Here is a 23170-nt window from a genome sequence, read left to right as displayed (position 1 = left end):
GAAAAGGGGAAAAAAAAGGAGGAGGATTGGCAATAGATGTCAGCTCAGGGCCAGTCTTCCTCAGCAAAAAGAGGAGAATTGGCATGGACGTTAGCTCAGGGCTGATCTTCCTCACAAAAAAAAAAAAAATGGCCATACTTACTTAATGTATTTGTATATTTTGACTTGTTTGCTTCCTCAAAATACTCAGGCCATTTATAATAAATATTTGATGTAATAAGACTGCAATAACAATAATTTGAAAAACCAAAGTAATAAAGTAATAAACAAAGAATGAAACAGTAACATAGCCAAATCTGAAAGTTATTTTTTCTTTATAAAAGACTAACTGAGCACTTACCATAAAGTTTTTATATTTCAAGAAAAGCATAAAGCAAATGAAAATTATTTGCTCAAATGTGTAAAGTACTGGAATTCTTCATATTATTTGGCAGTAATTATTTTGCAGTTACAACAGAAAAATTAATGTTTTATAGGAATATTAAGAAAACCTATGATGGGCCGGCCCCGTGGCTTAGTGGTTAAGTGCGTGTACTCCGTGCTAGCGGCCCGGGTTCGGATCCCAGGTGCGCACCGACGCACTGCTTCTCCGGCCATGCTGAGGCCATGTCCCACATACAGCAACTAGAAGGAAATGCAGCTATGACATACAACTCTCTACTGGGGCTTTAGGAGAAAAAAATAAATAAATAAAATTAAAAAAAAAAAAAAAAGAAAGAAAACCTATGAAAATTATAGGTAGCTGATGTTCTATTTCTTAAGGCAGGTGGTGGTACACGAGTATTCTTTAAATTAGTCTTTATATGTTTGGCATCTATATGAAATGTTTTGGAATAATATACCCACTAAAAAGAAAAAATAATATTTATGTGCTAATATGGATTGAAATCTAAGCTTAAGTAAAAAAAAACAAGGTACAAAATACAATGTACATGTGTTTTTTAATACATATATATACACGTGTGTTTTGTATATATATTTCATATGTACAGAATATTTTTGGAAGGATACATGATACATAAGACATCAGTAAATAAGATTTCCTTTGGGAAGGGATATCAGTGAACTGATTCAGAAAGAAGACAATTTTGTGCTATTTGGTTAATTAATCATATGCGTATATTTCTATTTTCTTAAAAAAAATTTTTAGTACATATTTTTGTTCCAAATTATCTAGACCATCTTTTTCCCTATTCCCAATGCTTCTCTTAATCACAAAGATTTCATCACCAGACTAAAAGTTTCCTCATCTATTTCAATGTATTTGTAATAATGTCAATTATTAGAGGATAAGATTTATAGCCATTAATTTGACTTACAGTTACCAGAAAGCAAATAAGGTTCTTAATGTAATTGTCAATCTTCAGATTTTTCAGAAACATACTTCATCTACCATAAGACAAAGTAACAATACCTCCTAGAAGTCAAAACAGCAATTCAAAGTAACTGGCCTGAGGACAGAATAAAAGTAGCAATAAAATTTTATGAAGTTAATTTATATATTTTTGTTATATATACATATATAAAGAAAAACTTTTTCTAACACAGAATACTGCACTACAGTGCATTCTAGTGGTCTTAGGAAAAAGTGCAACAGAGCTTACAAAAAAGGTAAAATATGCTATACAATACATGTAACAACAAGAAAAACACACTACGAACTAACGTTTCATTAAAAATTAGACAAAGACAAAATAAGTAAAGAACTGTGTTTACCACAAGCTGGGTCCCTTTAAACCAGAGTCTCCCCAATGAATTGTTAAATTCACTGAAAAATAATTTACTCACAGAACCTTCTCAACTTAGTAACATTCCTTTTGAAGTCAATATGCTAAAATACCTTCTCACTCATATTGTTTCCCACTGTTTTAATACTTCATCTCACTGTGTTACCAATCTTCTTGTTCTCTAATCTTTTTCTGTCTAAATCTGACTGCAAGTTAAATAAAGAATCTCATGTCTAAGAACTCTGTTTGATACACAGCTAGGCCTCCCAATTGGCCTTTACTGGATAAAACAGCACAAAAATGATATAATTATAATATATTAAAGAAGTCCCATTACAGCTTTGTTTCAAAGTCTATTATTATATATAATGTGCTGGGAATATAACACAGCATCCCAATCACATTTTAAATGGTGATGCTAAAAATAATACGATTAAATCCAATGAACTGTTATTGAATTCTTATGACGTGCCAAACACTGCACCGGCTGCTGGGAATAACCTGCAGCTTGTACTAAGTTAAGGGTGGAGGCAAGGAGATGCCTGAGAGATAGAAATGTAAATAAATAACTAGCATACTGTGAAAAGAGCTGTGAGTTATATCAAATGTTATAGGAATTCAGATAAGGAATTATCTAATTCCGTCACATGTGGTGTCAAAGAGAGCTACCTAAAAGAAGGTAACACATGAGATTTTAGCTTAACCTCAAAAAACCAGTAGTTTTCCAATCAGACAAATGGAAGATGACGAGGGTATTTCTCTTAAAAGGAATATTTTAAAAGTGGAAAAAAAAAAATACACAGTGGGTCAAAAAACAGCTAAGTGTGTGTGTGTGTAGACTAGAAAGGGGCTTGGATGTAAAAGGTTTTACTAAGAAGAACTTTGAAATTAGCCAGATGTTTTCAAGCAGGGACATAACACCCGTGTTTTAGACAATGAATGCTATGGACGTGGAAGACAAATTAGAATACAGAAATGCTAGCGGCAAGGAGGACAGCTGGATCTTTACAGTAGTACAGATAAAAGAGAAATGGGGAAAAATACATGTTTCAGAATTGTATCTTACATAGTATTTTGGGTTCTTGAATATAGAAGTTCCTGGATAAACCTTAGATTATACAGTGTGTATTCTTGAAAAAATACATGTAAATTTGCTCATTTTGTAAATTTTATCACACTTTAAGGAATGCTTTGATAAATCCATTGCTAGGTGATTAATCCTTCTGTAATGTTCAAGATTCAGTTTTACTTCATGTTGGATCTTCTTACGTGGGACTACTTAGAAAATCTATAACAGCCATTCAAAACGATGATCGTTACGTAGGTGTTTACAGGTTAAATGACAAGATGTCTGGAATCTGCTCTAAAACAGATCAAGATGAAGCAAGACTGACGAAGACGTTAACTGCTGAGGCTTGGAGGTATATATAAAAAATATTAGTCTCTACGTTTATGTTTCAAACTTTCCTCAATAAAAATACTTTTTTAAAGTGGCTTAAGGCATTAGAAAAATAATTTCAGGATCGAAAGAATTGAAATGTTCCAGAGCTTCAAAATTTTTTAAAATTCCTGGCATTAAGGCATTAGAAAAATAATTTCCGAGTGATATGTTTAAGAGCTCTAATCCACAAAGAAATGCTTTTTTATTCCTTAATTTATTACACTTCAATAGTGCCATTACATCAGGAATAATCTTAAACCATTTCATGAACTTCAAAAGATACAAAATCAGGGACTCTTTTCCAGGAGATTCCCATCAGTAAAGAAAAAAAATCTTTCCTAGACCCAGCCAGTTCTTTATCTCTTCTGTTCTCCAAACTACTTGAAAAAATAAGCAACTATATCTGTCTCCACTTTATCTATCTTTCTCACCCCTCAATCCCCCATGATCTGGTTTATGTTCCTGCTACCTCACTGAAGCTGTTCTGGCAAGAATACCAACAAGCTCCTAACTGGCAAATCCAAGGACTATTTTCAGTATACAACTTACTTGGAGTCTGTTTGGCATCTGCAATTGTCAAACTCCCACCTTCTTTAGCTTGTTTCCAATATACTGCTCCCTCCTTCGTTCTCCAACCATTCCTTTGGTCGGCTCTTCTTCCTCTGCCTTTTCTTCAAACATTGCCATTCCTATGGGTCCTGCTAGTTCTCTCTCCTCTTCCCACAATACTTGCTCTACTTGTTTCAATTACTCCTATAACTTGACACACAATATTGATGATTCCCAGAGACACCTCTAGTCATGAGTCCCCTCCCATATATATCTGCTTTTCAACACTTCTTTATCTTTAATTCATTGATAACTTCCAAAACTCTCACTCAAGCCAGAAACCCAAGAATCATTCTTGAATTATCTTTCTTCTTCATCCCCTATACCCAATCATTTCCAAATTTTATCAATTCTTTCTATTTTAAATGTTTCATAGCTGATGCCTCCTCTATTCCAGCAACTACTATGTTATCATTTCTCATCCCAGACTACTACAATCTTCCTGCCTTTATTAACTTTCCAGTCCGTCCCCCATATTGAAGTCAGGGTGATCTTTCTAAAATCTATTTCACACTATTCCATGCTTAAAACCTTTCAATTGTGTGACAACTAAATGCAATACATATTCCTAGACTAGATCCTGGACCAGGAAAAAAAAAATACTATAAAGATCATTATTGGGACATGTGGTGGGGAAAAAAATGCTATAAAGATCATCACTGGAACATGAATACGGGCTATATTAGATAACACTCTATCAACATTAAATTTCTTTAGTTTGATAATGAGCTGTAATTATATAAGGGAGTGTCCTTGCTCTTAGAAGATCAACACTGAGGTATTTAGGGGTGAAAGGGTATAATGTCTGCAACTAAGCAGCAAATGATTCAGGAAAAAAACAATATGCTACAAAAAGCAAGCATGATAAAACTAAATAAAGCAAAATGTCAACTGGTGAACCTAGGTTAAGGGTATATAGATCTTGCAACTGTGATTAGTTTGAAATTATTTTAGAATAAAAAGTTTTAAAAAACTTTCAATGTTCTCTATTATATCTAAGATAAGTTTGAACTCCTTAGCTAGGCTCTCCATGATCTGGCTCCTGCCCACCTCTACCATTATGACTTATCAAATCACATATAACATCCTACCCTCCATACACAGTGATTACAAATTTCTGAACACACCAAACTGCTTTGTTTCATGTCAAACATATCCTCTCTACTTCCTGAACCCTGTCTATCTGGAAAACATCTTAGTTTTTATGATGCTGTTCAAGTCTCCTCTCCTCTAATTACACTTCCTTTCTACTTCCATCTTCTAGATCCAAATAATCACTCCCTTCTTTGTGATCCCACTGTTCCCTGTCAAGACTTCTTCCACAGCACCTGTCATACTGCACTGGACGTTTGTGGTTTACAAGTCTGTTTCCTGCTACTCTAAGCCCTCAAGGACAAGGATTGTGACCTACGTTTATACTTAGCTCCAGCAGGGTGCTTACACTGGATGGATAGAATAAATATGTTTAATGAGAAGAGATATACACATACATACACATACACACATACGTACACAATATCCTTGGTTACTTTAGTATTTGTATATTTTAATTCTTCTGTCTTACAAGATAGTATAATGTACTGGTAAAGAGTACAGGCTTCAGAATCAGACTTGAGGGATCTGAATCATACCTCTATTATAACTCTGCAACTCTACCCAAGTTACTTAGTTTTTAAGCCTCACGGCCTGGTACACAGTAGTTAATATAGGGTTGCCATTATTAACGTTATTACTCTCTCTCTGATTATGCCTATGACATAGAATGCTTAAAGTCTTATACAGTCCCAAATTACATACTTTTAAAAGTGATTTTTCCCCATCTCCCCATACAGCTTTCAATCAACCTCTCAAGGAATGAAAAGAACCACCTATTTTTCACTAAAAGGTCAACATGTTTTCAATCTCTTGTGCCATTTAAAGAACCCACATGAAGGTGAACACAAGTTCTAATAAAGTTTTATCTATTTATTGATATTTATAAATATCATCTACTAAATGTTATTTATGGTAGTTTTGCAAACAGTCCATTCATCAACTTCAAAAAAACAAGAAAAGCATGTGATCAAAAACGAAGCAAAATAAAAAATTTCAGTATCATCTATCAAGTATTCAATTATCTAAAACAAAGAACTGCCTCACAGTGCTGACAAAAAACATCTGAAGACCATCTGTTAAAGCAAATAAACTTAATTCATATGAAACTTCCAAAACTCTCATCTCTGAACCATTGTTCTTTACTTGTGACTCAAGTTTAGTTACTTGAGTATCTTAGACACTAGCAAAAAAAAAAACGTGAGATTCACTTCTAGAGAAAGATGAAGAGCTGATAGCAAAATAACAAAATACGAAACAGGTCTATAAAAAGATTCTCAACCGAGTCTGCCAGGGCAGTTTTTTTCCCAAAGAAAATATACCAAATTGATAATATTAGATGACAGAAAAGGGAGTAAGCATTAGAGAAATTTCTTTTACAACTCAACAACTATTTCAATTCCATAAAGAAATGGATATTGATAGTTCAGGGAGTATATAAGTTTCTTAAGAAAGGACAGGGCAGGGGAAATAAATGTTGCTAAATTTTTAAAAATCATTTATAAATCAGTTTATTGGTCATTATTATTAAACATTCATAATAAAATTAACATATGACAACCATTTGTAAATGTTTATTACAGATACTATTTCATGAATTCAAAAGTATAAGGTATTAACATTTGGATTTGTTTTAGGAATGACAGAAAAATTATTCCAATATTTAAGAGAAGGCTATCTTCCATTTTACTGAATTACCTTTCCTGTTTAAGAGCATACTCCAGCATTTTGATCCTCCTCACAAGATCCTTCTTCAGATTTTCTTGACCTTTCCTTTCACCTTGAAGGAAGGCAATCTGGGCCTGAGCAGGGAAAAGAAAGATGAAACTCAGTTTAGCCCAACTAAACTTTTTTTAAACTTAGTTGAAGAAAGAACCTCTGGAAGATAAGACAATTAGATGCAAAAACATTTCCTTCACATATCCATCACAAAGTATACAAGTATATAGAAAGGCATTGAGTACAAGGGGAAAAAGAAGGCTTAATAATTTTTTTTAAAAGTACATCTACATGTATTTTATTTTAGACTAGGGATGTTACAATGTGTAGGCCATGTCCTCTAAGAGTCTATAATCTAAAACAACCAATATAAATGCAGACATAGCAAAGTGCACAGTATAGTTTGCTCAGGGGTTTGCCTTTGAAGGTATTGAGAGGGTTTCTCTTTTATAAAGAGTGAAGATAGGGAAAGGGGCGAAAAGTGAAATCATGAGTTCTTATAACACGCTTGCAAAGTAAGAGTTCTCAGAGCTTCACTATATATTTAACTTTTATAATGGATTCCTTGTCTTGAGAGACCTTATCCTGGACCTCCCCTACAAACAATAAACAGCTGCCTTTTTAGAATCCCCACCTTTCACTCCATCTCCTTTTAGAAGATTTAATATGCAGGAAAAAAGAAAGTGAAAGTTGGAAAAAGGAAAATCAGAGACAATGGGGGGGGCCCTTCTTAGGTTCCTGGCCTCTCCAAAGAACTACTAAAGGAAAAAAACCCCTACATTTTAACGAAACAAACAGTAAAATTCTTGTCTTCAGTAAACAGAGGGGCTAGGAAAAAGCTGCTTTCCAGAATAATTAAAAAGACATTTAGAGCTGACATAGTATCTTCCATGAATTGAAACTATGTTGCAAACACTAACTTGTTAAAGTAACTCATAATGCCACTAATAGGGCAGAAGGTCTATTTAAGGGCCCTCAAGGATTTCAATTTTCACTATTTCTCAGATGCTTTCCCCTCTCGTTTCTATTATATTAACCCAGATAACAACGTTATTTATATTTCCACAGTACTTGACATTTAAGTAAGCAAGAATTTACATTTAATGATGACCTTACCACATCCCTAAGAAATTGTGGATTGTCCAACTAAGGTTTAGTGAGTGAGCCATTAAACTTATTTCTACTTAGTTTGAATGACACTCATTTCTTATTTTTTCATTACCACAATGAACATCAAATCCAACTCACCAAGTTTCTTAAAACTTTCAAGATGTTGGTACTGTTATGTTTTTGTTTTCATTTCAATGACCTCTTAAGACTTACATTGCAATTACAAGAAAGATTCTTTTTACCTTAGTGAAATAATTAAAAACAACCTAAAAACAATCCAATATAAGGAAAAGGCATCAAATATCTACACTATCTATACTTAATGATCATAAAACCTTTTGAAATTATATATTCTGCAATGAGATCATTATTTCATATAGGCAGAATAATAATACATGCATTTAAAGAGGACAAAAATGAAATTCTTGTGCAAAGGATATGACAGCCCAACTTGTTTGGCCAAACAATGCTTTGGCATAGAATTCTATACACTCTTCAAAATGGCTTTACTAAAAATAATAATCTAATCTGTATAATCATATAAATCAAAGTAATAATAAAATCAATTATCAATTTCTTCCTCTCTATACCCTTTGGCTAATTTTTTATTTCTGCCACTATCATTGATCCTGAATGATTCTGAAACTTCCAAGGGAAGACTATTTCAGCCTTTAGTCTCTTGAAGGAGACTCAAAAGACATGAAAACCAAACATAATGCATGATTCTGGACTGGATTTGGCTATAAAAGGACGTTATTGGGACAACTGGTGAAACATGAATGGGGATTAGATAGTAATAACATATCTGTTAATTTGTTGATTTTGATGGCTATATGTGGTTATATAGGATAGTACTTATTTATAGGAAATAAACACAAAAGTATCTGGTAGGAGGCAATGGGCCATCAGGTTGGCCGGCAACTTGCCCTCAAATGGTTCAGGAAAAATAAATTCTTTGTACTGCCCTTGTAACTTTTCTGTCAATATATGATTACAAAAAATTTTTTAAATGAAACAAACACTATACCAACTTCCTTAATATGATAAGGAATTAAATTCCTTCTGTAAAAATAACCTGAGTCTAAAACGTAATAACTGGTATATAAATCTTTACCCTTTCAAAATAAAGATTAAACCCCAGGTAAAGATTCTCCTAATATGAAAGGATATTGTTGTCTGAGTTAGGTTAACTGAAAAGGCAGGGGGAAGAGGGGAAACAGAAGGGAAGAAAAGACTGAAAGAAAGAATGGAAGGGAAGGAAGAAAGGAGACAAGAAAGAAAGAAGGAAAAGAGAAGGAAAGTGGGATACATCTATATGAAGGAATACTATGCAGCTGTAAAAGGAAGCCAGTTCTAAATATATTGATATTGAATGATATACAAGATACATTAAATGAAAAAGAGCAAGACATAGAATAATACACGTAGTTTGCAACCATTTGGTTTTCTTAAGAAAAAAAAAAGGTAAATATATCATTATGCTGGTATATGTAGGTAATGTCTCTGGAATGATTCACAAGTATGTAGTAAGTGTGACTGTCTCCAAAGAAAGTAACTGGGTGGCTGGGAGGGAGAGAAACAGGAGTTAAACCTTCCTTTAAACGTACAGGTTCCCCCTCTTACCTTTTGAATGCTGTATCATGGGCATGTTACTATGCATAAGTCTCTTAATTGAAAAAATTAAAGACTTTTATAGCCAAACAAAACTCGTTCACCAGATCTGGCTCCACAAGCCACCAGTCTGTAGACTGACTCTGCCTTGGATATTTCAATCCGAACTCATTATTTTTACAAAGGAGAAAAAAAGAAGCACCAAGAGACTAAGTGGTTTGTATCCCTAAAGCGGATAGCACTCTCACAAATGAACCCAGGTAATATCCAAGACCCTGAATGAATCACTACTTGGAAAACTCAAGGCACACACCCAAAGTAGTGGGAGTACTAGCAACAAGGATGTGACAGAAAATGCATGGCCCAAAAGGCCGCTTAAAAGTTCTCCATGCACATCACTACAACAGAATTCCTTCTGAAATAAGGGAGACAGATCTCTAATTAGAGAGCAAACATATTCCTAGCCTCCAACATTGTCCAGGATTATGGAGTAGTGATGAATTCAGCTTTTTACTTTATAGGTATACTTCTCCATGTACCATTAAGCTACTAATTGACTACTTTTTTAGAAATATTGACTCTGCCTGTGCTAATGTCACCTCAAAATTCTCAGAGTGAACTCTCCTAAACTTCCCAGAGATATAGAAACAAAAGTGAGATTAAGATATGCAATTGAAATCTTAAGAAAAAACGAAAAACTAAAGAAATTCAATCTGATCAAGCAGATGAAGTATGAAAATAGCTTTCAAGTGTTACAAATAAAATATTTTTAAAAATTATAAGTCATCATACTTTCATTTATCTGTACAAGTAAACCTAATGGTAATGGCACATATTTTTGAAAAGCAAACTTTGGAATTATCTTCAAGGAAAATGAATGTTAAGATTTCCATGATGCTTTATAAGATTTTTACATTACATATCTAAAATTAGGCCTTCCAGAGACAGCCCCGATGGCCTGGGGGTTAAAGTTTGGCACACTCTGCTTTCCCAGCCTGGGTTCGGTACCATCTGTCAGTAGCCATGCTGTGGTGGCGGCTCATGCAGAAGAACTACAAGGACTTACAACTACGTACTGGAACTTTGGGAAGCGGTAAAAAAAAAGAGAGAGGAAGACTGGTAACAGATGTTAGCTCAGGGCGAATCTTTCCCAGTTAAAAAAAGAAAAGTTCAAAAAAAAGAAATATAATTAGGCCCTCCCATTTCCTAACCAATAGAAATAAAAAAGACAAAAACAACAGTAACTGGATATTTTATCATTTAAGTCTACACGGTAAATGGGAAATTTATTTTTGTATTATTTTCAATTCCAATTTGTCAAAAGGATATATATAAAGAATATAAATCTGCTATATCTAAGCAAGTTTATCTGCACACACAGGAATATCTAATAAACAAATTATTATGAGTGTACCATTTAATTTATTGAAACCATTTAAACTATGTTGTACTCTAAAATTAAAAAGGGTTAAAATTCAAAACTGAAATCACTGAAAAGTATATTCAAAAACAAAAATACACAAAATACTAGTTTGGGTTGGATACTTTTCAGTTGTATCTTGCTCATCTGTTTGGGAGGAAAAGAGTACTCACTTTTACAAAAATCTAACTAAATCAAGTACAAGAAAACTTGACTAATATAAGGTTCTCACTTTCAATTTTAATTTCAAACAAACTCACAAATAAAAGAAATACTTGAAAAGTAAAAGTTAGTAATATGGTTTACTGGGGCCGGCCCAGTGTTGTAGTGGTTAAGTTTGGTGTGCTCCACTTCAGCGGCCAGGGTTCACAGGTCCAGATTCAGGTGCGGACCTACACCACTCAAGCCATGCTGTGGTGGCGACCCACATACAAAATAGAGGAAGACTGGCACAGATGTGAGCTCAGAGCCAATCTTCCTCAAGCAAAAAGAAGAAGATTGGCGAGAGATGTTAGCTTAGGGCCAATCTTCATCACCAAAAAATAAAAAGACTGGCACAGATGTGAGCTCAGAGCCAATCTTCCTCAAGCAAAAAGAAGAAGATTGGCGAGAGATGTTAGCTTAGCGCCAATCTTCCTCACCAAAAAATAAAAATAAAAAATAATATGGTTTACCTAAGCTAAGTAATATCATATCATACAATGAAGTTTCAATAATCTGCTTTATACTTAATGCCTTCTTTTATAAACTACTCCTTTTCCCTCTGAAAAGCTTTAGATTACATTATTCTCTTAAATCTAGGCCACTAGTTGGTTTTCTCTGGCACATAATCATTGCCTCTAGCTAGCCCTCTCTCCTAGAGACAGCATCATCACTTGCTGACATCAAACGTGAGCATCAGAATCACCCAGAGGACTTGTTGAAACACAGATTGCTTGGGCCAGCCCCATCCTTGGTTTCTGATTCAACAGGTCTGGCAGGGGCCTGAGAATTTGCATTTCTAGCAAGTACCCAGGTGATGCTAACGCTACTATTCTGGGACAACACTTGGAGAACCACTGACCTACACTATCCGTGACACAGTTAGAAGGCCAAAAATAAAGCAAATATGCCACTAAAGAGCAAGGAACAGAGCTGTCCCAAAAGCCCAGCTCTTTACTCCACAGAAGTATGAAGTCTTATACAGGCCCTCAAGCTGACAGACGAGTACCCACTAGCTTTTCTGAATTTCTTCCAAATTCCTTATTTCTGACTGTATTTTTAGCAATCTCCTGATAAGAAAATAAAATTGACCATTTTTCATTCAGTTGAATCACGTCTTTGGGGAATATCCACTACCCCCTAACCCTGCCCAGCCCAAAGTGCTGTAAAGGAGAATATAGGAAAGACAAATAAAACCAATTTCCTTCTCACAATGCACTTCCAGTCTAGTTAGGGTACAAGGCTAGAATACATACGTATACAAAAAAACTAAGACAAGACAGTGAGTCCTCCTTATGAGGATTCGAGTTGTAAATGTCAGATATTCACATTTATTCACTTAACAATATTAACTGAGCACCTACTTTGTGCCAGGTGCAGTTATTGACCATAGGGCTAAAGTAGTGACAAAACAAATAAAGCAGAACTCAGAGTCCAGTGGATGAAACATGCATGCTGAATAAAACATATGTGGACCAGCAGCATATGTTATACGCAACTAGAACCAGAAACACAATTACAGGCAAAAGCACTGAATATAAAAATAAACACAAAATACAGTGGGATGCCTACTTAACTCTGGAGTCAAGTACAGAACTGATGCTCAACTCAAAAACTGTATTTTATACATATTCTATAGATAGCTTTATCTTTTAACAAACTAATGAGTTTCCTCCAATTTTCCTCATAAATAAAGTTTCTGTGCCATTATTTTACTTATTTATCTAACATACCTTTCAAAAAGAGATGAGGAATTTTTTTTAGATGACACATTATGTCTGAAATGCTTTAGGAGATAGTGGTGTATTCTTTCACAAAGCAATCCATCCATCCCTAAATGTATGATCACAAGTACAGACTGTCCTACACAAGAAACCCTCCACTGCCCATATTTGCATTTAAAGCACTAAATTAATTATTCCTACGTTATCAGTTCATGGCAGCATATAAACAACTGTACATCAGCAGGTTTCTTGAGAAAAAGAAAAAATATATGTACATATTTATATACATATATACATATATAGAGAGGGGTGAGAGAATAAGATATCAATCAAAAAAGGAATTCCTGTGGATATGCAGCATAACAGACTTGACATTCATAGATTTAATATTCATTGTTACCACTGTGTTTGAGAGTCACCCAGAAGACATTTTGTTAAGACAATGGCAAGGCTAGAGGCCAGAGCCAGAATAAATGCATGAGCCTAGCCTAACCAAGCATTTGCATTTCGAAGTTCAAAAGCAGTAACTCTAAAAAAGATTATTTTTAAAAAACTGAGTTTCTCTATGAAAAATGTCTCCCCAAACCCAAAGAAAGCCGAACTGCCAGTAGTGGTGTTGGAAGGGAAGAAAAATGTAACAACTAAGAAAGTGACAGCTCTTAACCAGAAAAAGAAGAGAATGGCAAATTTAGTAACAGCTTATAACTTACAAATGTGAACAATCTACCAAATGTTCTATACCAAAAAAACAAACAAAAAAATCATTAAACTGACTCAGTAAGTGCTCAACCTCAGCAAAACCTATTCATCAAATGAAATAAAACTTCCATTAATGTTGGAAAGAATATTAACTTGTAAAATAGGAGTATATATAAGAAACATATGAACTCTCAAAGGAAATACAATTCAGAGGAAGCAAGGATCCCACAAAAAGATCTCCGAATTTAAAAATTTGAGGATTTGCAAAGGTCTCAGAAAGTATCCCTTAGAAATGACAAGTCTTCTACAATGTATGATTTTCTTTATGGTTAGAAAATTGCAAAGGAGTTCTAAACATATTTTAAACCAACCAAATTATCTTTTGATAGGTATATAATCTCTAAAGAAGCAGTCTTCAAGAGGCAACACTTTTCATACTTAAAGCATTCATTTTATATGTATAAATTATGAACCTATAAATCTAAGGTGCTATGTAGATAAAGCCCAAACTTTTCCCAATCGATTTTAAGGCTATCCACAATCTGTTCCCAACTCACCTTCCTAGTTTTGTCTTCTACAATCCCTTCTCGCACATCCTGTGCTCCAACCGAAGCGGACAATCTGTTAGTCTTCTCCCGTGGCCTGAACTCTCTCAGGTCCATGCCGTGGCTTATGCTCTTCTCTTCTCCTTACTACCTCCCCTAAAATGCCCGTCATTTTCAAATTCTACCAATGTCTAATTTTAGCCTACTCAGCTCACAGTAATCCCTCCCTTCTCTGAAGCCCAAAAGCACTTTTTACTTTTCTATTAAAGAAAAAAACCTCTACACATAATATTGTCTTACCACTTTATGGCACTTATATTAATGTTCAGTCAGAAGTCAAGGAAATTAGCACTTTGGAGTACTTAATATATACCAGGCACTCTGCTAAATACGTATGTAATGAACCTCATTTAATTGGTACTATTACATGATTATTTTCCTGTCTCATTAAATTCTCCAACTGTTTATGGTTTATCTCATTTCTAACCAGACTTTAAGCCCCTTAAGGGCAGATTTCATTCATGCATTCAACAATTATTCATTAAGTGCCTCCCCCTTGACTTGTACTAGGATATAAGGACAATATAAATCTATTGAGGGCAATAGCTATATAAACAAATAGACAAAGCTCTTCTGTCCCAAAGTTCCTTACAATATTGTAGTTATTCAATGTTATTTGATTAAAAAGATATTTCAGGGCTGGCCCCGTGGCTTAGCGGTTAAGTGCACGCGCTCCACTGCTGGCGGCCCGGGTTCGGATCCCGGGCGTGCACCAACGCACCGCTTCTCCGGCCATGCTGAAGCCACGTCCCACATACAGCAACTAGAAGGATGTGCAGCTATGACATACAACTATCTACTGGGGCTCTGGGGGAAAAAATAAATAAATAAATAAATTTATAAAAAAAAAAAAAGATATTTCAATCACAGAAAATGGAGAAAAGACAATAATGCACAAACTAGTAATAAGCTAGAAATTGTTTTTCCATAGAGCTTTGAAAAAATTTTAAATTTTCAGTTCTTTCATCTACTACATCAGTCACTATGAAATTTGAATTACAGCTCCTACTACTAAAACAAAATAAGTAAAAAGTTTTGGTACTACATATGAAAATTATAAATATTAAATATTCAGACGAAAGAAAAGTGACAGATAATGGCAGACAGAAAATATACAAGAAATAATTTCTTTTTTTTTTTTTTTTTAAAGATTTTATTTATTTATTTTTCCCCAAAGCCCCAGTACATAGTTGTCTGTCATAGCTGCACATCCTTCTAGTTGCTGTATGTGGGACGCGGCCTCAGCATGGCTGGAGGAGTGGTGCCTCGGTGCGCACCCGGGATCCGAACCCCGGCCGCCGGCAGCGGAGCGCACGCACTTAACCACCAAGCCACGGGGCCGGCCCAAGAAATAATTTCTTAAAAAAAAAACTGATGATGCCTAATCCCTTGAATGAAGACATTTAAGCTTTTCTCTTCTTTTGTTTCATAGACAAAATCTTCCTGTTTGCTTATGTTCCTATTTTGTCTCTGAAAAGAGTATAAGCAACCAGTTGTCTAAAATACTGTCTTTTGACAGTAAAAATATGCTGTCCTTGGGGCTGGCCCGGTGGCGCAGTGGTTAAGTTCGTGCATTCTGCTTTGGTGGCCCAGGGTCTGCCAGTTTGGATCGTGGGTGTGGACCTACTCACTGCTCATCAAGCCATGCTGAGACGGTGTCCCACACAGAGGAACTAGAAGGACCTACAACTAGGATATACGACTATGTACTGGAGGCTTTGGGGAGAAAAAAGAAAAAAAAAAAGAGGAAGATTGGCAACAGATGTTAGCTCAGGACTAATCTTCCTCAAAAAATAAATTAAAAAAAAAATTTTAAATGCTGTCCTTGGTATGTAAAGATATCATTATTCTAGTAACAACAGAACCTAAGCTTTTGGATTGGGTTCTATTTTGGGTTTTTTCGCCACCACGGCAACATATAATCTTTTACAATAATGACAAATGGTGCATAATTTTAAGAAAATTACGTGGGTTTAAGGGAGAAATTTGTGATCATGAAACACAAACGCAGTGAAATATTAACAATGACTAAGTGATTGAACTAGGAATTCGGCTTAACTAAGATCATCCTATAAATTAACTGATATTACGTATATAGATAAAACTTTTACAATATATTGAATAGGACTTAGAAAACTATGCATATGTGAGTGATTATAAGCAATCTTTCAATATGATAATGAAGCCAGAAGAAAATAGAAAACTATGAAAAATATATTTGAGAAAGATGAAAGGTGCTGAGAGAGATGGTCATATGTTTTCCAAGTTCTAAATTTCAGGGAAAACTTGATCAGTCAGCAAGTTATCTAACATTCGATTGCTTTTTTTTTTGATATTATTGTACCAGACCCAGAAATGCCTTTCCGATTCAGATTATGGGCTCTTTCTTCTTTCTTTTTGTTATCAGCTATCACAACCTATCTTTCATTTTATTAACCAAATTTTCAGACAAATAAAAAGAGTGTTTTACAATTCTCCTTCTGAAATAATCTATGTTCTTACATATTTAGGTTTAGAATACAGTTTATGATGGCAGATTTTTCATGTCAATGTACTAACACACTTTGATCAAGACAGCACGACCCAGAACCAAGTTGGAGAAAAGAAAAATAATTTCAGCCAAAAAGAAAAGCAAACTTGTTGCACAGAAGTGACTGTAGTCATTTGAAAGTAAGTTAGTAAGTAAATAAATATCCTGAAAAGATAGTTCAGAACAGAAACTTACAGACTATGACCAGAGTGGTTACAAAACATTCATTCTTGACTTAACAAGAGGAAAAAAAGCATGTTGTGTTTTTTTTGTTTGTTTGTTTGTTTGTTTTTGCTGAAGAAGATTCATCCCGAGCTAACATCTGTGCCAATCTTCCTCTATTTTGTATGTGGGTCACTGCCCCAGCACAGCCATGAGTGGTGTAGGTCCACTCCCGGGAACAGAACCCAGGCCGCAGAAGTGGAGCATGCTGAACTTAACCACCAGGCCACGGGAGCTGGGCCCGAAAAGCATATTCTTTATAAGAATTTATTACCAGTAAATGATTCTACAAGGAAAACTAGGGAAAAAAAAAAAAAAAGAAAGAAACATGTGGAACTAAGTTAATGAAAATAAAACAGGCTGTGATCACACACCTGAAGGCCATGAGCATGGTAATGAGTATTTGAACAATCCTAGAAAGTATACTTTGAATTTTAAGATTAATTTTCCAGAAGATAGGAAAAAAAAATGCTATCACCCAAAGGAACATATTTTGTACAAACATTTTAAAAATTAAGGAAAGCAGACTGTAAGAAACCTTTTCAAAGGCACTACAGATACAGCTAGACAGACCTGTTTTGAATCCCAGCTTTTCCACTTACTGGATAATTGGCCTTGAGGCCAGCTAGTGTTCGTTATTTGCATTTATTTTCATAAATAAAACTGGTCTATAATCTTTTTCTAGTGATGTCAAATTTTAAAGTTTCTAAAACTATTAACATTCTGTTTAAATGTTTTGAAGTATATTATTATTTGCTATCTTTTTGTGTGTGTGTGTGAGGAAGAGCAGCCCTGAGCTAACGTCCATGCCAATCCTCCTTTTTTTTTTTTAACTGAGGAAGACTGGCCATGGGCTAACATCTGTGCCCATCTTCCTCCACTTTATATGGGACGCCGCCACAAGATGGCCTGACAAGCGACGCATTGGTGCGTGCCTGGGATCTGAACCCAGGCCGCCAGCAGCGGAGCGCACACACTTAACTGCTACGCCACACGGCCAGCCCCTATTTGCTATCTTTTAACTACTATCCTCTGTTACAGGTTTTTATGGACTCTATTGCCAATTTTACTATTTTTCATATAATCATCCTTTGTCTCTTGCTTATCATTAGATTCAGTAGACGTCTGCTGACTCAAATTTAATTCCAGAGGATATCTCTGAACATCTATTAAACCATTTTTGTTCTTGCAAGAAACATTTGAACTAAAACAATGCTTTATTTTTCTAAAATAAAATAAAACCAATAGCACAAATCTTTCTTTTCTCAGTATGTCAGAGTTTGTTTATTTTTTTAATAATACAAATAGCCCACAGGAGTACATTGTACTGTCATTCTTTTTCTGTAGCCATTCAGGAACCTCCTGTTGCTTTTGCAGACCAAATACCTAATACATCATACCTTATCCCTTATCCCAGATAAGCTAATTAGAGGCAATGATAATACATAGCTTTTCCACTGTGGTTTACAAAGCACCTTCATATGCCTATCTTATTAGTATTATGTATATTATTAGCTCTTCAAGGCTCTGATATGACATAGGAATCAAAGATTTCCAAAAAGGGATCCAACAAAATTCAACATCTAGTGTTTTTAAAGCTCATTTGCCACTTAATAGTGGGATAATATCCCCAAACTCACAATGCTACTGTAAAGATTAAACTACAAAACGTTTAGAAAAGGGTCTAATACATTTTGGTATCTTTCAAAGTGCCTGTTTCTTTCCTACCTAAAACCAAGTCAGAACTACGCTTACAGGAGAGGCAAAAGATGATCCAAGATGGCCCCATCACCAATTCCATTAATATAGTAATAAAAAAATGCTTGTACAAATGTGTATTTGAACTATTCAAGAGGAAAAAAAGAATAATTAAAGGAAAGGAAGAAAGTATTGATTTTTGCAAATGAAATGATTGTGTACCTAGAATACCCAAGGAAATTAGAAAAATTAAAAGATCATATATGAATTTAGCAAAGTAGCGAGATACAAAATATATCCATAAAGTCAGCAGCATTCCTTTATTTTTTCTACAAATATAGGGCAAATAGTTACCCTTCAAAAATAACAACAACAAAATCAAAAGATAGTTCACCAGGCTTTTCCATATGAAGTTTTCCAGATGGACTCAAGCCTTTCCTTCCTTTGCTCCAACCCAAGCTCACCAAAACCAACTTTTATTATTAATTTCATTTCCCAGGTTCTCTAAAGCAGTGCCTGGATGGAGGTTATAAATATCCTGGTCACTGAAAGGGCAACAGTCCCTAAATTTTAAACTAGCATTTAATCCGTCGTATGCTTGGTTAATAAGGCTCAATATCCCCAGAACCTGAAGCACTTAAGACGAAATTTTTGGAAGTTTTCAAACCTTATAAAGCAGAAGACCAAACGTAAGATAATGGTAACAACCCTTCCTCCCATATGTGGCTTGTCCACATTCCTCTATAATATCTCTCTTTCTCATAATACTATTTATTAACAGTAGACACTTAAAGATTTTATTCATAAGTGACAAACAATAATAAATGAATACTAATGTAATGTAATATTCATTTAAACAAGGACAGAAGAAAATGTACTTAGAGAAAATTATAAAACTAGAACAGTGCTGCCCAACCGAACTTTCTGCAATGATGGAAATTTCTGTACCTGTGCTGTTCAATACAATGTGGCTTCAGAGAGATTAATAAAGGAAGGCACTACTAATGTTCTGGATTGGACTATTTAAAAACATAGCACTAATATCTAAGTTAATGTATAGATTTAAAGACACAGTAAAGTACTAAAAAGCCCTTTGGGATAATTTATAGAACTTGATAGATGTATGGCAAAATTCTTGGGAGAATATGAAAACAATATAAAGGAAATAAAAGGGAAAAACTCCAGGTATTTCAGTGTAGAGATCATGGCAAATACACACTAAATTTTAAAACATATGACAGAACAGCCCTTTCCCAAGGAGCATTACATGCATTTTTAAAAGATATAAACCCACAAGATGAAAGTGAACACAAAAAGAGGCAACAGCAGTCAAGGGATGATAAATATTTAGAACTAGAAAACAAATGAAGAAAGGGTCACTACCTCAGCAGCTCAGGAACCTAAGTACCTGCAGAGGGAGTTTAATGAAAAGCTAGTACACTTACCCCAAAGTACCTTGAAAAGCTCAAAAGTTAGAGGTATGAGATACGCAGATGGGGCACGTGTGCCACGGGGCTTAAAATACGGGGGATGGTTAAAATTATATAAAATGCAGTCAGAACTCCAGGAACTGACCTCTACTCCTTGCAATAAAATGACTACTTCTATCTCACCCCCACAAGATACCGGACGTTTAGTCTCTGAAGAAATTTAAACAGAGACGTCCTGACTCAGGATGTCAGGTACAGTTGAGGGCAAGAATGAGGCAGTGAACAAAAAAACAGAATGGACAAGAGAAAGCTTTAAAAGGGCAGACCTATAATCTACTTCCCTAGCCAGGTTTCAACAATCTCTGCAGCCAAGCTCTTTCTCCCAAGGCAAGTGATCAGAAAATCATTTTCTAAAAAACTAAATAAACTCAGAGAAAAAACATTTAAATATGACATTTGGGGGTCTTTCAACAAAAAAGCCAATTCACCTAAATCAGATCATCCTTCAGTGAAAGCCTGATCACCCTGTAGTAAAGCCTCCATGTTACACACCTAGTGCAGAAATAGAAAGCTTCCCACTAGTTTCTTAGTGCCACACTCTTAATAACGGTCCACCTAGACACTTGAAAAAAGGCTCCATCCAATAAGATAGAGACAAAAACATAAGGATTAAAACGAACACAAAACAGACAATACAGACGCAGAACAAAACTTCAAAAGATCTCTAACAGTCTCAGAGAAATAACAGCTAACATTTACTGAGTGCTTCCTATGTGCCAGGCATCTTTCTGAGCAGCTGGTTTACAGGTATTACTGCACTTAATTTTCATACAACCCTACAAAGAAGGTGTTATTATTCCTGTTTTACAGATAAAGAACTATGGCACATATAGGTTAAAGAACTTGTCCAAGGCCACAGAGATAGTAAGGAGAAACAGGAATCAAACCTGGTTCAAGAGCCTGAGTTCTTAACCATTATACAATGTCTTGCTGAAATAAAAGGTGATACCACATCCAGAAAACAACAGGATGCTATAAAAATGTTTAGAAAACAAAACTCTTTGAAACTGAAATATGAAAGTCAAAATAGAAAAATGAAATATCAAGAGATAAAGTGAAGGATTCTCTCACAAATTAGAGCCAAAGACAAACAAATACAAAATAGGCAGCCAAAGATAAGAAAGCAATAGAATTAATCAAAAGGCCTAAAATCCAATAAATAAGAGTTCTTGAAAGAGAGACCAGGAAAAATTAAGAAGAGGATATCAAAGAAATTATTCAAAAATTTTTTCCAGAACTGAAGGTCAGAAATAAGTCCACCACTAACAGGAATTACAAAACACCACCACCACTTACACTAACACATATCATCATGAAACTTTAGACCACCAGGGATAAAAAGCTTTCAAGGGAGCAAAAATAGGACAAATATAAACAGTCAAGAATCAGAATAATATTGAAGCTACAATAACATGAAACAATGTATTCAGGTTATATTCAACCTGGAATTCTATCAATCAATCACTTTCAGACATACAAATTTCCATAACAGTTTCTTCCCATACATCCTTTCTCAAGAGAGTAATGATAACATTAAAATAAAAGGACAAACTAAAAAGAAGACATAGGATTCAGGAAATGGGAATTTAACAATGGAGAGAAGCAAAAGAAAGTTCTAAAATAAGAGCTGGCTCACAGGCCTAAATAACAAGTAGCCCATATTAGAGCAAGACAGGAAACTCTAGGAATAAGACCAATAGTTTAAAAGGGTCTGAGAAATTATTTGATAAGTTTAACCACATATAAATTTGTATTTAAAAGCTACTGAAGTATGTAAAAAAAACTACAGCAATGTTCAAAGAAAATTAAGCCATGAAAAGAAAAATAAGGTAATCAATAACTCCAGGAAAACCAAAAAGTTGCATAGGAAAAGAAACAACCTTAGTATACTATTTGGCTGGCTAAGAAGTGGATATTATTTATGTACATTTACACAATAATATAAACATTGATTTTAAATATTGTAATATAACTGGGGGATAGGAAGTAGAGCAGAGAAGTGAAAAGGGTGATATAGCGAAATCCTCATCTATCATACATGAAGTTAGCAGATATTATTTAAAATTGATAAACAAAGAGGGAGTAGTAGAACAATACTGTTTGGAAATATGAATAAATAACAGAAAAGGCAGTTAAGAGTTTTAAAAAATGATTGATTCTGAGGAGTTATACTTGGAGGCAGGGAACGGCACATCAGGAAACAACTGTTTTTCATCATAAGCCCTTAAGTACTATTTGCCCTTAACTGTGTGCATGTATTACTTTGACAAAAAATAAAAATTAAAAGATACATTTGGAGCCAGCCCTGAGGGCCTAGTGGTTAAAGTTCAGTGCTCTCACCACTTCAGTGGCCCAGGTTCTGTTCCTGGTCGTGGAACCACACCACTTGTCTGTCAGTTGCCACGCTGTGGCAGCAGCTCACAAAGAAGAACTAGAAGGACTTACATCTAGAATATAGAACTAGGCACTGGGGCTTTGGGAAGGAAAAAAAAAGATACATTTGACAATGTATCAACTATCAACACAGCTTGGTACTAAGGGATTCCATTTGAAGTGATGAGTAGACTACAAACTTCTTTAAAATATAAAATAAGTCTTATTTACCTTTGGATCTCTAGTGTCTAGCAAAGTTTCTGGCAAATCAGTAAGCATTTGATTAACAGAATAAAAGCAAACAGAACAGAGATTTCAAAAAGTGATTCAAACTAGTATTCTAACAAATAAAAACATGCTAATCCAGAAGTAATACAATACTAGGGAAAGATCATGATTTAATATTTCTTAGGATAAAAAAGGAATCATTTTGAAAAGAAATAACTTGAAGTCATTCATATTCTAACCAACATACTGCAATAAAATCCATCCATTCATTTACTGAGTACTTACTATTTAACAAAACTGTGCTAAGCACTGGGGGGATAGCCCCACCACAGACACAGTCCATTTTTTCATAAGAGTTTATAATCTACATAAAATATTGTTATTTTTTTAAAAAGAGTACTTTTTTTTTTTTTTACATCTTATAGAAATAGCATAAGCCTTTTCAACTTCTAAAGAAATGATTATAATCAGAGTTAAATACATGTAGTAAACATATTCAAATGCAAGACATTTTACATATGGAACTATCATAAGATATGCTCCAAAGGAAAAATAATAGAATAGAAAATATAAATGGGAGAAATAACTAATAAAAGCTTACCTTTAAAAGGAGGTCAGTATTAAAAAAAAAAAAAGTCAATGTTAACCAACACATTAACCAGATTATGCTC

General features: G+C 34.6%; 1 protein-coding gene across 3 annotated transcripts in view; it reads right to left on the bottom strand.

The window, feature by feature from the left end:
• Nucleotides 1-23170, bottom strand: part of STRN (striatin) — a 95400-nt gene that overhangs the window by 48064 nt on the left and 24166 nt on the right. For all 3 annotated transcript variants that reach the window (XM_087436899.1, XM_004418143.3, XM_087436900.1), the window contains exon 2: nt 6568-6671. In XM_087436899.1, coding sequence (XP_087293025.1) covers nt 6568-6671 — 104 coding nt within the window. The remainder of the gene's footprint in view (nt 1-6567; nt 6672-23170) is intronic.

The sequence above is a fragment of the Ceratotherium simum genome, chromosome 11 (assembly GCF_057802395.1).
Source record: "Ceratotherium simum simum isolate JZ-2026a chromosome 11, ASM5780239v1, whole genome shotgun sequence".
Taxonomy (NCBI): Eukaryota; Metazoa; Chordata; class Mammalia; order Perissodactyla; family Rhinocerotidae; genus Ceratotherium; species Ceratotherium simum.
This window is presented reverse-complemented; position numbering and strand designations above follow the sequence as displayed.